We start from the raw sequence: 17,039 nt of genomic DNA on the forward strand, positions 1-17,039 counted from the left end.
ACGGTCTAATAAAGCGTACGAAATTTTTAACCAAATGTTGGCGATGAAAATATAAAATCTGCACTGTACCGTATCTAGAGGTGCGAGATGCTGCTTTTGGATATGATAGCTGACTTTGTGAGTTTTCTCGTGTTATGTTTGTGGTTGAAGAGGGTTTTTGGTTTGTTGATTTGTCGTATGTGTGTGTGTGAGTAATATCTACTCGTACACACGTGTATCTTAATAACATATATGCACATTCATAGATGCAGTACTCGTACAATACGCGTCGTTTTCATTTTATATTCCCCCTTTGGCGTGGCACAGACACAGAGTATAGCAAACAAATCGAAGGGTGAAAAATTAAACTAGTTAGATTAAATGTAATCTTTTATATAATGCATTTGAATTGGGCACCGCGATTGGTCGACCAAAATTGTCGTGTTGATCGGCCAAGTTGAAAAAGAGGCGGTCCTATAACCCCTTTTAGTTCGCTTTCCGCAATATTATGCAGATTCAATTACCGCAAAGGCTTGATACATTTTTATATAATTGTAAAATTTAATCGGTCGTGATAACTTTGTTTGAAATACACACGATGTAATCGTATTACGTCGTTTTTATGCACTACGTGATGTCATGTGCAGCAGGATATTTTGCAAAATGTCTTCCATATTTCAAATTTGGATTCGTGGATTAAGGAATGGGTTAGAGAAACCAATAAGTTCGCGTAGATGTGGTGCATGTTTTTGATCGTAAAGGGTGATGGTAAAAACTATTCCTGCGAAGAATTCAATTCTCACTTGAAGTAACATGTTTACGGGGACTAAAGGATTCGAAACGAAGGGAAAATTGGGAAATGCGAACAAGAAGTCTGTGAAGTTGGGAGGGGGTGGGGATTTATTGTAGCAGAGAATGATTAGCGTGAAAAAATCAATTTCAGAAAATTTAGAGAGTGGGTTTGGAAAATTGTGGAAAAATTTAGATTCTATTTCTTGGGCAAGTTTTGCTTACCCAACGAAACGTTCTCAACTATAAATCAATTCTGATTGAGATGAAAGGCTCACTGAAAGAGCTTGTCTCGCAATCCTCAAAACCTAATTTTTAGCTGTCGAAATTGGTTTTTTTGAATTTTTCTTGAGACTTTAGTAAATTTCACCTTTTTACAGAAATTTTAAACTGCTCCAAAACGTGTTGTAAACTTCAATAGCCGAAATTATCATCTTATCGAATTTGAGGTAATTGTTTAAAAAGTGTATCTGTTTTTTTACTTGTGAAAATTTCAATATTTTAAAAAGTTCTAAAACCGCTCATTTTTTCCACCATCTTCTCTAAACATTTTGAATTAATGATCTCAAATTTAAAAAAAAATCAAAATGCCCTACTTCTGTAAACAATTACTCAAAATGTTCTCCACTTTTTAAGTTCTAAAGTGCACCTCCGAATCGCTTGCGAGCACTTTATCGTGCCTTCAACAAACAATAATGACTCTCTAGCCCCAGCTTACCTGCTGTGCATAAAAATTGGCTGTAAAAATTTTTGACAGAGTTAATTTGGACAGACTTCATGGCGAGAAGTCGCTAGAGGCTCCTAAACGACTTGAAATTCCATCCCTTGACTCAACTTGTTGAAATTAGAGCACAGAGAAGGGCTTATATTCACATACCTACTCTTTTAAGGAACTACTGTTTCCGTAACTTTTGGTTAATGAAGTTACTTTTTCAAAAATTTACTAAAACTCAATTTTTTTGGAACGTTGGTCCACTTTTTTGGAAGAAAAAAAGGAAAAAGTTGACAATATCTTGTTTCATTCCAAAAATTCAAAATAGTCTCGCTTTTTTTGTAAACTACTTGAAAGTCTTGCTTTTTTGCCAGAAGTTGCCTAAAGCAAAAACGGCTCAAAAGTTTTGCTTTTTTGCAAAAAATCCCTAAAAAATTATTTTCTGTTTAAAAATTACTCAAAAGTCTCGCTTTTTCCCAAAAATTGCTGAAAAGCCTCATCTTTTTGTAAAATTGTCAAAAGCTTTGATTGGTGGCGAAAATATCCAAAAAATTGCAAAAAGGTTTCATTCTTCGACAAAATTTTCAATTTTTTCAAAAACTTTTAGATATTTTCACATACCTACATATGTACTTAGTTCTGAAAAAAGTTCATTTTTTACTGAATTGTCAAAGTCTTCCTTTTTATCAAAAATTACCCAAAGCTTTCATTTTTTTGCCAAAAAATGTTTTTTGGCTGAAAAAGCTATAATGTTTTTTGCTCTTTTTTTGTTAAAATTAGCTATGAAGTCTCAATTTCTTATGAAAAAAATACCAAATACCTAATTCAACTTTTCTGGCAGAAATTACGACCAAGTCTTCCTTTGTTGGTCTATAATTTCTCAAAAGTCCTACTTTTTGCAAAAATGGTTGAAGTCTTGATCGAGGTTTTTTTTTGTAATTTTCTTTCTGCATTAAAATGTTTTGCTCGTGTTTTGTAAATTTTGGTAATTGTTTGGTTACTTTTTCCAGCTTTTTTGGTTACTAAAGTCTCTTTTTTTCGAAAAAAATTGAGTAGCTATGAGCTCTCTATAGGCAGCATAAATTTTGGCCTTTCAATTTTATTTGATGAAATCAAGTTTTAAAAATCTGCCAGAGACTTCAGAACTGATTGAAACGGTTTGAAACCGCTTCTAAGTAGTCGATTTGGCGGGTCGAAAATAGAGTATTTCCAAAATTTCAGATTTATATAGGTCAATTTGGTAAAATTTTGATTTTTTTTCATTTTTGACCCGAATTTGATTTCCTAAAATTCATAAAAAATCGAAAAAAATTCTCTTTATCTTCTGAATTTACGGATAGTGATGTATTTTTGTAAGATTTTTCAATGTAGCTTTGACAGGTTCAAAAATTTTTGTGTCATTTGGGATACTTCTCTTGCAAAGTTGAATTTGAAAATTGGAAAGAATAAACACGAGAATTTCTATGTCGCGTGTTGTATAATCTGAAACTTTCCTTTTTGTAACCTATTTTTTTGTTTTTGAAAATATTTGTATTGAAAAAAATCATTTTTTTGTTAGTTTATCCCTCCATTTAAAAATGATGAAGTTTGTGTAGTTGTAGTGTAGCAGGCCTACATTATTTAGAACTCTTTTTTTTACATTTTTTTATACTGAGCGTGTATTATGCCAGGATTTTTACGCCCAGTTTTGATTCAACTAAAAATTCGTTATTTTTAATTTTCCCTCTTTTTTGCTACATTTGGCGTGATTATTTGTTATAGTTTTTTTTTCACTCTGTTAAGCTCAACGTTTACAAAAATATCGTGTAAGAATCGTTCATAATGAACAATCGATCATAAAATTAGATCGCGCCAAATGTCGTGAAATAGCACTCGCTCTGCAGAATCCATTTTTACGGAAACTCGATCAAGTGTCTGAAAAAATTGATGAATTATTATTACTAGTTTTCTGTATTTTTTTTCTTTTTTTTTTTACTCGACTGTCGGCGTGATGTCTTCCCCTCGAAAATACGATCATTTTGACACTAGATGATGGAATAGCGTTTATATTTGAATCGTCGATTACGTGTATGAGTCCGTAACCGATCCTAACAATAGTTCAATTTGTTACCATATGTATAACCTTTTTGCTTGAAGGCAGGAAGTATCGAGGCAGTGCGATGGTATTTTGACATTTTTTATTGAATTTTATTCAACTCGAGAATAAAATGATGAATTAGGTAGCTGAATTTCTCACATATTATAGCCTAAGCGTGTGATGGAGGATGGTATTGACATTGACGATGCTCTCTCGTACATATAATGAAGTGATGTCGAGGTAAGATGCGCCTCGTCTTGTGTACATTTTTACGTGTATATTCGAAGGCTTGATCTTTTTTTAATCGTAATAAGTCGAGTTGTGTGGTAATTTTGACAGTGGGTCGTGGGCTGGGAATTTTTGTTGAACATTGTTGCAAGGAACTAGGAAGAGAGATGTTCAAACTGTTTTGTGTGTAATTTTGAGGACCACCTAGTGAGTTGTGCTGTTTGGTGGAATTTTTGTGGTAAATGGAATGAAAAATTTGTTCATTTTCGGCGCCAAATTCTTGAGTTTGATTGACTTCAAAGACAACCACATTGTTACAACGATGAAATTTTCATTTTTAACCATTCTTGGGTCTTCTTATTTGGAAAAAAATTGTTTTTAATTCAAATTCTGGTGCTTATGAACTTGTGAGGTTTCTTCTAAGAGATGTCTGTTGGTAAAATTTGAAAAAATGGAGTTGAATACCAACTAACCCCCCTCCCCACCTTGTGAAATTGACGTTTTCTTCAAACTTTCCATCTTTTTTTGCAGATATGAACAATCAATCAAGCGTCTAGCTGATTAATTTCTCAAAAAAAATCACGAGTAGACTATTTCTTCCAATTTTTTCATACTGTGAGTGACGACTTAGTATATATATGTATTCTGATTGAAATTTTCAATATTAAATCAAGTTCCTTTGATATGAAAAACGGTAGAAAGTATTACTTTCACTTTTTTTCAAGTACATATTATCATTTTTTGGGTCCAACCCCTCAAAGCCCCTCTATGTCCCAAAAAGGAGGTCAAAAGTTTTAAAAATCGGGAAAATTCAAGTGATATATCGAATGGCATGTTTTCGAGGTCGCTGAGTACGAATATGAACATATTTTTTGGAACCAACCCCCCAGAGTATTATTGTGTTGCAAGCACTTTTAAAATAAATGTCTATGTCTATTATGCAACTTTCAAACTTTTAGTTGAATATGTATTTGGAATTTGATTAGTCAATGACCTTAAGAGGCCAGGCAGACAGATAGACGACCTTGAGGAATCAGCCAGATGGGTCAATGACCAGACAGGAAAACTTACAGACGACCTTGAGAAGACAGATAGACAGGTCAATGAACTTGAGAGGACAGGCTTAAAAACAACTTTGGAAAGCAATACAGGCATGTAGACAATCTCGAGAGGTCAGACAGACAGACAGACAGACAGACGGGTTCAATGACCTTCATAGGTCAGATATATGACCGTGAAAAGCCAAACCGATAGTTCAATGACCTTAAGAGGTCAAATAGATGACCTTGGAATGCCAGACAGAGGAGTTAATTACCTTGAGAGATCAAACAGGCAAGCAGACAACCTTGAGGTACCAGATTGATGGATCAATGACCTTGAGAGGACTGGCTAGCAGACGGACAGACGACCTTAAGAAGCCAGACAGACGGGTCAGTGGCCTTGAGAGACTAAATAAGCAGCGACAGACGACCTTGAGAAGCCAGACAAACGGGTCAATAGCCTTAAAAGATCAATCAAGCTGATACAGATCTTGAGAAACTAGACAGACGTGTCAATGACCTTGAAAAAGTAGGCAGGCAGACGACCTTGAGAAGCCAGACACACGTGTGAATGACTTTAGATAACCAGCAGGCAGATGACCTTGAGAAACCAGGTAGATGGGTCAATGGCCGTAAGAAGGCAGGCAGCCAGACAGACGACCATAAGAGGCGAGAAAAGTATAAATTGGTGAAGATGTTAAGAGGCCAGACAGACGCATAGACAGACGGGTCTCTCAGATGCTCCTTCGGAGCTGAAAAAATTTCTGATTTCCTTTCAACTCAAAATTGAGGTCTCCACTGAATAGATGTATACGCGGTATGTAAATTTATATGTATTAAGTATTTGAGCGTTTTTAAAAATGTTATCCGGAATTTTTATTTGAAAATTGAGGTGGGCAGGACTAAGGTGCGGACATTTTGTTTTTACATTCAAACACGAAAACAGACAACTTTCTTTATTGCATATAATTTTTTAAAATTTTTTTTCTGAACATTAAACTCTACGCTGAAAATGGTTTCAAAATAGAGAATCCACGAGAGCTAGCGTGAAAGTTGTTTTGGAAATATTTCTATGTAGTTTTTCTGAAAGGGGAGAGGACTTTTGAATTTTTTGGATGTTTTTTTTTTATAAAAGACGATTTAAGGTTAGGACTACTTCTACTCACTATCAAATCCATTACTCAGATATCATTGAGCTTGCATAATGCACACTATAAAACTATGCTATACTCGTGTAGCAGTAAGTAAGGATAATATCCATCCAATAGCCTATTTACCGGTAAACTAAACTGGCTGATTTATGTTAGCGACAAATCAATCAATCTTATCGAATGGACCCGTTGAAAGAGTAGTACTTCGCCATGCACATCTTCGTCTCCTTCTGTCGAAACGAACCAGCACCCGAAGGTTTAATGTTTAAACTCCTGCTGTCAGGCTTTGTGCAACACTGTAGTCATTTTGTCGCATCCTACTGCGCTGCCTTTACTTTAGTCACCTCTGTCTGTACCATCCACGATCTGTGTAAACTCATCACTTTAAAACGCCTCATTTAAGTCGCATTTTCAAAATTGCCCCATTAAGAATTTGACACTCGAATCGAGAACGGAAATTAACAAGTAGTCTGTTTAATAGTTTACGTAGGTTTTTAAAGTGTTAGTGAGTATAGTGATTACAGCGTGATTCGTCAAATGAGAAATTGCACGGGTTCAGCGTAGGAGACGTACACATTCCATTCAACATTAGTTTCATCGCGTTAAGTACTTTTCGTCTGAAAAGACATTAGGCCTTTTTAATAGGGAATATCACGCCTAAATTCAGAAATACGAGTACCTACAAATTCACGCATGATTTTGGTTCATATCTTGAAAAATTCGTCTTAATAAATGCTATTTCAATAAATCAATCAAATTGAGTAAAATTTCCACACCTTCGAGTTGAAAAAATTACATATTTTATTACACAAATTATTGAAATATTCAAAAAAAAATCGTAGGTACAAGTCACACACACACACAAACAAAAGTAAATACTTATAGATACAAAATCTTAAACTTGAAAAAATATACCTATAAATCGTAAAGTGAAAAATGAATTGTAAAAAAAATACAAAAAAAATATCATAAATATCACAAAAAATATAACGAAAGTTGAAATAATTGAAAATATTCCTAAAGTCAAAAATCAATCTAGGTATACCGACTAAGTTGATATATTTTCTATTCACCTGTTATTTATAGGTAAGGTTGCGAAAATGTATACCGATTTAAGGTAGGCTCGCTAATACCCGAACAAAATCGGATACAAAGAGACCAAATTAGCGTCCAAGAATCGCGGTTGCGGAAAATGTGTTTTTATGTGTTTCTTTAGGTGATCCTTTCGGCCGAATCGTTTACCGCATTGATCGCAAGGAAAGGGACGTAAACCAGTGTGAATCCTTTTGTGTCTGGTCAATTCTTCGTTTCTAGTGAAACTTTTGCCGCATTTTTCGGAATCGCATTTGAAAGGTCTTTCACCTGTTTGTGTACAGACAGAGAGAGAAAAAATAGAAGGTTTAGTCTGGATTACGAGACGTAATAGGTCTAGGTATAGCCGGTATAGGTATCATGCCTTCTTATCAAGTGTGTAAATACATAATATCAAACAATCACATTTTTTGATAATATTTCTAAAAATCTTATTCGAGTCGTGAGCAAGGTTTTAGATTTGTTTCTCAATCTTTATAAATTCTCAACATAAAAATGTAATTCAATCGGGTTAAAAAATTGTCAGGATTGAATTCAAATCTCAAATTTGAGTATTCGCCTATTTTCAAAATAAAATTACCGAACAACACGAATAGACAAATCATCACGTGTTTTTTTGGAAGGAGGGGGGGGGGGGTGTTTGTAATTGCATGATTATTATTCTGTGTTTATCTCTGCCAAAGAAACGGCCAGAAGTTATAGTCGCTGATCACAGCGAAATTTTATGCCCATAGTTGGGAATTGATGGGACCAAATTTGTCAAGAATCAATCAAAATGAGCTCAAAGTCTCCTCCTTAAAAAAAGTTCGTGAACATTCAAAAATCATTGAATGGCCATTTTGCCAAATGATCGATTTCCCTAATCCACTTTTCCTGAACCTCGTAATTATCCCAAATTCAAAGAAATGGAGCAAAAGTTCAGGTTTTTCGGAAAAATTGCACAAGAGACCTGTTTGTTTTAATCTAACTTCTCAGAAAGTGTTTTTTTCAAATCAAATTTGTAGAAAAATTCTACTTTTTTGAATTAAAATTACCAAGAAAAAATTGTAAAAGTCTCGTTTTTTGAAAATACCTATTGAAAAAAAACTGATTCGATGAAAATTTCCTGAAAACCTTGCTTTTTTCTTGTAACAAAAAATTTATTTTTGTTAAAATTACCACGAAAATATTACATTTTTTGTCAAAAGTTCGAAAAATGCTTCTGTAAAACAGACTTATTTTTCGTCTAAACAGCCAAAAAAAGCCTGTTCTTTTGTCTAAATTACTAGAAAGTAGAAAGTCTGGTTTTATTTTCCAAAATCCCGAAAAGACCTGTTACTTGTTTTCTTGTCATTAAGTGCGTAACTGTTCTAAAAGTATTTTTTTTGCCCAACTTGCAAAAAAATTCTACTTTTTTTATTTAAATTGCAGAGAACACTTGTTTTTTTTCTCAGAATTGCATAAAATTTTTATTTTGCTACTAAAATTACAAGAATTCGTATACATTTTGAAAATCATGATTGTGAAAAAAATTAATTTGAGCAAATGGCCATAGATCGGATTCGAGAATTCAGTTTAGTCACTAGTCAGGTTGTTTCAATCGTATGAATCATCTAACTCCTTTTTTGTGGGAAGAGAGAGTCAAATTTCAAATTTTACGATAGGTAATATTTCACACCGAATTTTAAAACCTTTGGTGCAATACAAATAGGTACCTATTTTATCTCCGTTTCTCGCTACTCTCGTTACACACTATTCCACTTGTTAGTTATTCATATCACCTGATGAAGGTACTGTGTGCCGAAACGTAGTGTATTCGTAAATTTATTCTCGATCAATACAAATAAATAACCAAGTTATTCTACCAATTTGTGTTTAATTTTTTTCTATGTACTCTGGTAATATTTCATTTCAAAAAGTTTCAAGGAATGTTCCAGAAAAAAAAGTCTGTAAAAATGATGAAAATTGATGCTGAAACTAATATCAACCTCCCCTTCTCATCCGAATTTCATCATTTCGAGCTATTCTGGAGCCTCCAGCACGATTTTCGATTTCTCCAAAAGGTTTGGAAATTGATGTTAGCTCCTAAAAATCAGATTGTGGTTTATTCATCGTTTCGAGGTATTCCGGATTCTGGAGCCTCCCTAACAATTTTCGATTTTTCCAGAAGGATTGAAAATTAATTTTGGCTCCTAAAAATCAAATTTTGGTTTATTCATCGTTTTGAAGTATTCTGGATTGTGGAGCTTCCAGCACAACTTTCGATTTCTCCAGAAAGTTTGGAAATTAATTTTGGTTCCTAAAAATCAATTGTGATTTATTCAACGTTTCGAGGTACCTATTCTGGATTCTGGAGCCTCCAGCACGACTTTCGATTTCTCCAGAGGGTTTGTAAATTAATGTTGGCTCCTAAAAATCAAATTGTGGTTTACCTATCGTTTCGACTTTCGAGGGATTCTGGATTCTGGAGCCTCCAGCACGATTTTCGATTTCCCCAGAAGGTTTGTAAATTAATTTTGGCTCCTAAAAATCAAATTTTGGTTTATTCATCGTTTCGAGGTACCGATTCTGGATTCTCGAGCTTCCAGCACAATTTTCGACTTCTCCAGAAGGTGTAGAAATTAGTTTTGGTTGCTAAAAATCGAATGATCGAGTGTGTTTTTTTGACCAGCCTCTCGAGCCTATGAGGGAAAAATTCAAAAAGTCCGAATTTTTTTGTTCGGAGATAAATTTCTGAAATTTGGACAAATGGCTGTATCTGGTCTAAGACTAACCTCCCTAAATCCAAATTTCACCATTTCAATCATTTCTAGAGCCTCCAGCACGAGTTTTATTTCCCCAAAATTTTGAAATTTCTCAAAAAATCGCACCGGAGGCTCAAGAATGATCAGAAATAACAAAATTCGGCTCGGAAGATTTGACATCAGTTTCAGAGCTATTTTTCATCATTTACGGTGCTAAATGGAAAATATATTTTTAAAAGTGAAATTCCCCTGAAATGTTCAACATAATTTTTAAAAATTCATCAAAAATCGATAAATTAATTTTGATAGCTGAAATTTTTGTAATGAAGTTTTCCAATCATGTTCTTCCTAAAAGTTTTGTTTAAATCGTAGGCAGGCACTTTAAGAGGTTCTCTGATCAGTTGAAATGAGAAATCTAGATTTGAGAAAATTTGGAGCAAAAATGACTCAATTTTATTAATACGAGAAATTGAAAAAAAAATCAAATAATCTGATTTCTCGATCAAAAAATTAAAAAATTTGTTTAACAAAACCACATTTTATTGTGAAATTGTTAAAAATCCTGCTTTAAAAAAATGAAAATGAATCCATACACTCGAAAAATCAAAATTTATAATCAAATTTATATTCAAAGCAGACACGCAGTAGATTCATTTTTGGCGAATTTTAATCACCCCTCCCCCCTCATATCTTCATTTTTCATAAATGTGGACGAGAGAAAATTTCGTTCAAAAATCTTCAAACCATATAACAATAATAATATAGAAGCACATCAAATCGAAAAATTTTTCAACAAAAATATTGTAAATTGAGTGCGAGAAAAAAAGACTTTTAATGCATTTTTAGTGTTTGGATATTTTTCAGTATTAACGAAATAATTTGATTCATCTGTTGTACTTTTCTCCTCATTTTATTTCCCTACTACTGGAGAAAAAAATTTTCCAGTACATTTACACACACAGTTGAAAAATAAAATTCTGCCAATTTCTTTCACCAAACAACATGTTTTCATCTTACTAAGGAAATTTTCACGTAGATGAATTCTTGAGTATCTTTCATCTTTCCCTATCAAATGAATCCGAAATCACACCAAAATACCACTAAGTATCATAAAATCCACAAAACGTTCAAAAAAGCAAACCACGAGTACTCACCGGTATGAATTCTCACGTGACCCTTGAGCTGTCCATTATTACTAAACGACACTTTGCAATGCGGACACCGGAACTTCTTCGGCCTCTGCTTCAGCTTGGCTATCTTATTGCCGTAGATTTCGGGAAAAGCCATACTCAAATAGGCCGGATCCAGGTAACTTAAATTTTGCGCCATGTTTTCCGCACTCGCGTAAAAATTCCACTCATCGAAGCCGGCAACACCGGCGCCGGCGCCTAAACCTCCGTTGGCGAACACGTAAGGTAATCCGTCATAGATCGGGAAATCGACCGGATTAACCGGATGCGGCTCCGGTACTCTGGTAAAAGCCGAATCTCTGATAACTTCCATCTTCTCATCAGTCTCTCGTTTAGCATTTTTTTCGTCAGCTTCGGTCCAAGGTCGAAAAATCTTCATCATCGATGTCATATCGCGCACGTAAAAAAAAATCGCACCTTATTATTATCACCACTTTGAGAGTATAAAATTTTATAATGATATGTCAAGTTAACCACATCTATCGCCCTACTGACTTGTTCACATGCAAAAATATACACCACATCGAAGAGGGTTTATCAGGGGTAAATCTATGGGCGGCGAGTTGCCTCGTTGAATAGCCGATGCGAAAAAAAAGGCAAAGAAGAAGGGAAAAAAGGGTCGCCGCCGATAAATGATCTCAAGTGGGGGGAGGTTTTTCATCGCGATATTCAATGGCACATTGAAGCCATTTTGTAACATCAACTGGTTTATTGCGTATATTATGTACAATCGTACATGGTACTCGAGTATATATTTTTACTCGCCTATATTGTCACCCTTTTGCAAAAAGGCTTGTCCTTTTTTCTATACGGTTTTCTCTTTCTCTATCTCTATCTCGTACTCGTACTCGTGCGTGGAATCACAGCCCTGCCCCGCAGCCTTCCGTGTATATTTTTCATTCTCCTACGACGTAATTTCATTCATTTTTGATTTATTGATAGATGTGCTCATTCGTGTGTTCTATCCGTCCTTATATAATTATACAAATCTACCATAAGAGGGATCTCAATTAAGTGTTATGGGGATCATCCTACATACGAATGTAGGCCTATATTTTGGGTGCTTCGACTGCGTATAGAGGGTTCGAATTGGCTGCTTTGTTTTATTAGCATTGTTTGTAATAGGAAACTGGCTATAAGCTAAGATGTAAAGACGACTATGATGATGATGACAACAACTTATGTAAAGAGATAATTTACTTTTTATAAACGAATATTTTTACAAATGAAATGTTTACACTGGTGTATGTAAATGACCCAGATTTATTCATATCTTTATATTCAAATACACTCCTTAAACTCCCTATACCTTTTGCGTATTCATCGTTTACTACAGATAGGAATAAACGCTATAGTGAACCTATTTGAAAATTATTCAATTTGGTAAATCCACTCCAAAATAAATGGTTTCATCAATTCGATGACTACAACTTTAGTGATCAAGGGAGGTATTTCAATCGACAGAAAAATTTTATTGATGAGAGTAGGTATTCACCCATACAAAAAATTGAAAGTGCACTACCTTGCAAAATTTCAAGCACCGGAATTTATTTTTCAAACTCGAGTAAATTTCGAAAAATTTGGTTCATGAAAAATTCCAAAATTTAGCTCAATTCTTATGAGATTAAAAATTAATCAAAATTTGAAAAATTGTGTAGCATAAAAGCCGTAGTGAAATTGAGCATCTCAAATTCAAAAATCTATTACAAGCTTAAAACAGCTAAGAATCCTTATCATTCCATCGGATAAACTGAAAGGATCAGCATGTAAATCACTTTCAACTTTTTAACAGAATTAAATCAAATTTGGGGATCTTATTATTCAAAAATTTGAACCAAAATTGATTTTTTTTTATGTGAAAGTAATCCAAATTGATTTTTTGATTTTTGTTCAGCAGGCCAAACTGATTTTTTGATTTTTGACGAGGTTTTGAAAATTCAAAATTGACCATCTTCGGCGATTTATGCTTTTAAAAATGATGAAAATCAGTCCTGAAACTAAGTTCAACTCCATCGCACCGAATTTCGGTATTTCTAGTTAGTTTTGAGCCTCCAGCGCAATTTTAGATTTCTCCGAAATATTAAAATTTCTTCAGAGAGGGTGGAAATTCATTTTGGCTGCGAAAATTTGAGCTGTGGCTTATTCTAGACCTGACCAGCTTAAAGGATTTATCTACATTTGAGTCAATTTCCGGGCGCACGTATCGAGTAGGTATGTGTTTTTTACCGTCGTTTTCCAATTATTAGTCTAATGAAAATTTATGTTGGTAAAAAAAAAACACACTTAAAGTGTCCGCCTGGAAATCAGGCCAAATGTGGATAAACTCATTAAATGTGTCGAGAATCAGTTACCACTCAATTTTTATCAGCCTAAATTTCATTTCCTTATCTTCTGGAGTTTCCAAATTTTGGAGCGAAATCAAAAATCGAAGCGGAAGCTTCAGAATGGCTCAAAATTGTGGAATTTGGATTTAGGAGGTTAGTTTTGGACACAGTCATTCGTGTAAATTTCAAAAATTTCCCTGCGAACTGAAAAATTTTGGTTTTTTGAATTTCTTCCTTACCTACAAAAAAACGCACTCGAGGTGCCTGCCTGGAAATCGGGTCAAATGAGGATGAACTCATTAAATAAGTTCAAGGTAAGTCTCAACTCAATTTTTATAGCAGCCCAAATTAATTTCCCCGCTTTTTGGAGAAATTGTAAAATTTTAGAGAAATCGAAAATCGCTCTGGAGGCTCCAGAACGGCTAGAAATGGTGAAATTTGTTTTGAGAGAGTCGATATTAGTTTTAAAACTAATTTCCATCATTTTTGATGGCATAAAATGATTTGATCAATTTTGTACATTTATGTATTTTCAAAAAATTGCTAAAAATAATTGAAATCAATCCAATTTCCTCCATAATTTGATTTTAGTGACCGTAATAATTTCAAAAAGTGACAAAAAAATCTATTTTTTTTCAAAAAGGTATCAAAAATTCTTCAAAAATCCTTTCACTATACTTGAAAAATCCGCTAAAAATAATCGCAAAAAAATCCTTCAAAATGGAAATATATTTCTTTAAATCCAAAAAATATCTCATATGTACCTACTTATCTGATCAGAAATTTATCAACAATTTTACCAAAATCAGAAATAAATTCGGCCAAGAGTAGAAAATGCATAAAAGCTCAAATAATTCATTAAAAAAAATTCTTTGTTCAGTTGTCTTGAAAATTAATGAAAAAGTCAGACATCAGTTGAAGCATCCATAGCTTATCCCAAAATTGAGCTGAAAATTTATTCAAAATCAGAATCTATGTTAAAAATCATATTACTTAATCTAAGAGATTCGGAATTCAGAAAGAAAATAGTCAATCATGCAGCAGAAAACATGTTAACAAAATATTGAAAAATACTTCAACAGATGAGGACTCCAAAATACACAATACACCACCAGCGAAAATTTCAGCGCTGAAATTCGTTTTTAGAAAGTTTTTGAAAATTTAAATATGTACTTATCTACGTATGGGCCAAAAATTGGAAAAATCTAAATTCCACCCAATTGATGAAGAAATCTGAAATTTGGTTTGTACCCTATTTTTGACCTTCTGAGTTGATTGATTGGTGATAGTTTCGAACCGTTCATGAGGCCTTTAAAGAAATATTGAATTTTCTCCAACCTTTGAAAAAACGTTAAAAGTTGGGTGGAAATGAAATTGAGCAGGTATAAACGCGGATTTACCATCTCTGTGACCCATTCGATCGATTTAGACACATATTTTCCAATTTTCTTTCATGTCAATTCATATCCAAAATCTTCTCCAGCGATTATTTAAAAAAATAAAAATCCATCATTTGCGAAAGTGCCCAATAAAAAACCTAAAATTTGGTTTGTGTCCTATTTTCGACCTCCCGAATCGATTGGTAATGGTTTCAATCCGATCTGGAGCCTCCAGCAGATTTTGATTTTGTTGCGCTTTTTCAAAAACTGGAAAATCCGGAAATCCGCTGAAGGCTTCAAAATTGACTCAGAAGATCGAAATTAGGGTACAAATCAAATTTCACAGATCAACTTTTTTTTGTAATTCTTGCTTTTCCACATTTTTGACCCTTTGAATAATTTTCAAAAATCCGCCAAAAATTAAAAAATGAGTTTTAGCGTCTGAAATTTTGGCTGGTGGTGTATTTTGAGCTCCTGTGTATCAATTTCGGTTAGTCCAATTCAAAAATTTATATGCCTGTCTGGATACCTCCCTTGTGAGAGAAACAAGGGTAGTTTAAACCAAAAAAAATCTGTCTTTTAAAGATTTTTGTAGGTATATTTAAAAATAACGATCGTTAGGCATTTTGTATTTGAATTCTTCATCACTCAATATTGGTTTGATTATTCGACCTTTACTCGATTTTAAAAATTGACGTAGGTATATTGCTGGCGTGAAAATAATCAAATAATAAAATCTATAAATTCCCACATTACATAATCGATAGATAGGTCTTGGTATTATCTACTACATCGTGGGTATTAGATATCATCCATTCTTAAACATAGTTGATTTTTAAAATCAATTCAAAACATCTGCAACCTGTTACTATACAGTACGATGAGGTAACAGACCTCCTAAAACATAATGAAATTCCTTCTGCTTTACACACGAGACGCGTTACACGTTGGTTTTTTTCGAGGACCTTTTTCTTTGGTGTGCGGCAACGAGACGAATAAACGGCCGTCAAATAAAAAAGATTTGTAGCGTCCAGACCAAAACACCGTTACATATCGAAAAAAGATTTCTTTTTATTAATGAATGAAATTGAACGAGAGTAGCGATTTTTGTATATCGTGGGTGGTCATCGTCGAATATCGTACAATTCACCTCTTTATAAGTATTTTAAGCCCTGCGCAATAAATAACCTTAGGTAGCATTGCAAATTTTATTTCTCATTCATTTGTCGGCCAAAATATCTTTATATGTACTTCACACTTTAATATAGATATATCTTTATCCGGAGATGTCCGCTACACATTAGGATAATGTTTTTGATCGTCTTCAAAGGCCATGTAGTATGTCGAATTACCCCAGCTATACCTACGCGATAAAAAGTCGTTTTAATGGACTCGACCATATGGTAACTTGGATGTGTAGATATGAATTTATGTAAGTGAATACAGTCCAGTCTGAGAATAAGTAACTGGTAACTGGTTTGGGTGTTATGTTTGGGGTGTTTAAATAGTATTGTTAAGGGAAGGTAAAGGTACTTGAGATTTTGTTGGTTGAAATAGAATTTTTTCTGTGTATAAAGATGAGGATTTTATTAGATACTTGAAAATGTAGAGGTGAATTCTTGGGTGGTTATTGAGAAAATAACACTTACAAATAGAAAACTCGGGAAACTAACAATAAGTATTTTATTCTCAATTGTTTTATAAATATTTTTAGTGTTTGGAAAATTTGTAAATTTTTTAAAATTATTTTATTCTTGTAATGTTTTACGTCGCAATTTTTTTCGAATTTCGACAGACCCTAGCTTTGAAAGTCATGGCCAAATTAGATACCTAAATGAGACGTAGGAACAGCGTATATAACGGGTTGTAGTAAAGGTATTTTTTTATAATTTTAATTAGAATTAATTGAAAGAAAATTTGTTCAAAATTTTCCAATGAAAGATTTGACTTTCTTAATTTTTTTTTTGTGTGTGGAGGGAGGGGGTCGAGTGGAGAACTTTCTAAAAATTTTGTTAAAAAAAGGTAGGTACTTAGTACTTACTTAGTGAAAAAAATCGGTGATTTTTTTAAAAATCCGTTAAATATGATCAACTTCTGGTAATTTTCAATTATTGAGGGGGGGGGGGTCAATTTGACAAATTTCATGACACTTTCTGCAGATTTGACAAATCATCATCATTCAATTTTGAGAATTATCGATCAATTCTTGGTGCCTATTTTTCAATAATCCAAGCATTTGAGCAGTCTGTGCAAAGTTTTACCCAAATGAAACATTTTTCAAATTGTGGTCGTTTTTTGATGGTCCATCAAATTTTGATATTTTATTATTAAAGGTCGAGATCGTCAGAATTTTTA

At 33.6% G+C, this 17,039-nt stretch overlaps 1 protein-coding gene across 1 annotated transcript; it reads right to left on the bottom strand.

The window, feature by feature from the left end:
• Positions 1 to 6,821: 6,821 nt before the first annotated feature.
• LOC135842497 (E3 SUMO-protein ligase EGR2-like) lies at positions 6,822 to 11,529 on the bottom strand. Its single transcript, XM_065359984.1, has 2 exons — positions 10,946 to 11,529; positions 6,822 to 7,338 (listed from the first exon to the last, which is right to left on the bottom strand). Exons 1-2 carry the CDS (start codon positions 11,370 to 11,372, stop codon positions 7,103 to 7,105), a joined length of 663 nt encoding a protein of 220 aa, XP_065216056.1. The 5' UTR covers positions 11,373 to 11,529; the 3' UTR covers positions 6,822 to 7,102.
• Between the last annotated feature and the right edge of the window lie 5,510 nt (positions 11,530 to 17,039).

The sequence above is a fragment of the Planococcus citri genome, chromosome 1 (assembly GCF_950023065.1).
Source record: "Planococcus citri chromosome 1, ihPlaCitr1.1, whole genome shotgun sequence".
NCBI classification, from domain to species: domain Eukaryota; kingdom Metazoa; phylum Arthropoda; class Insecta; order Hemiptera; family Pseudococcidae; genus Planococcus; species Planococcus citri.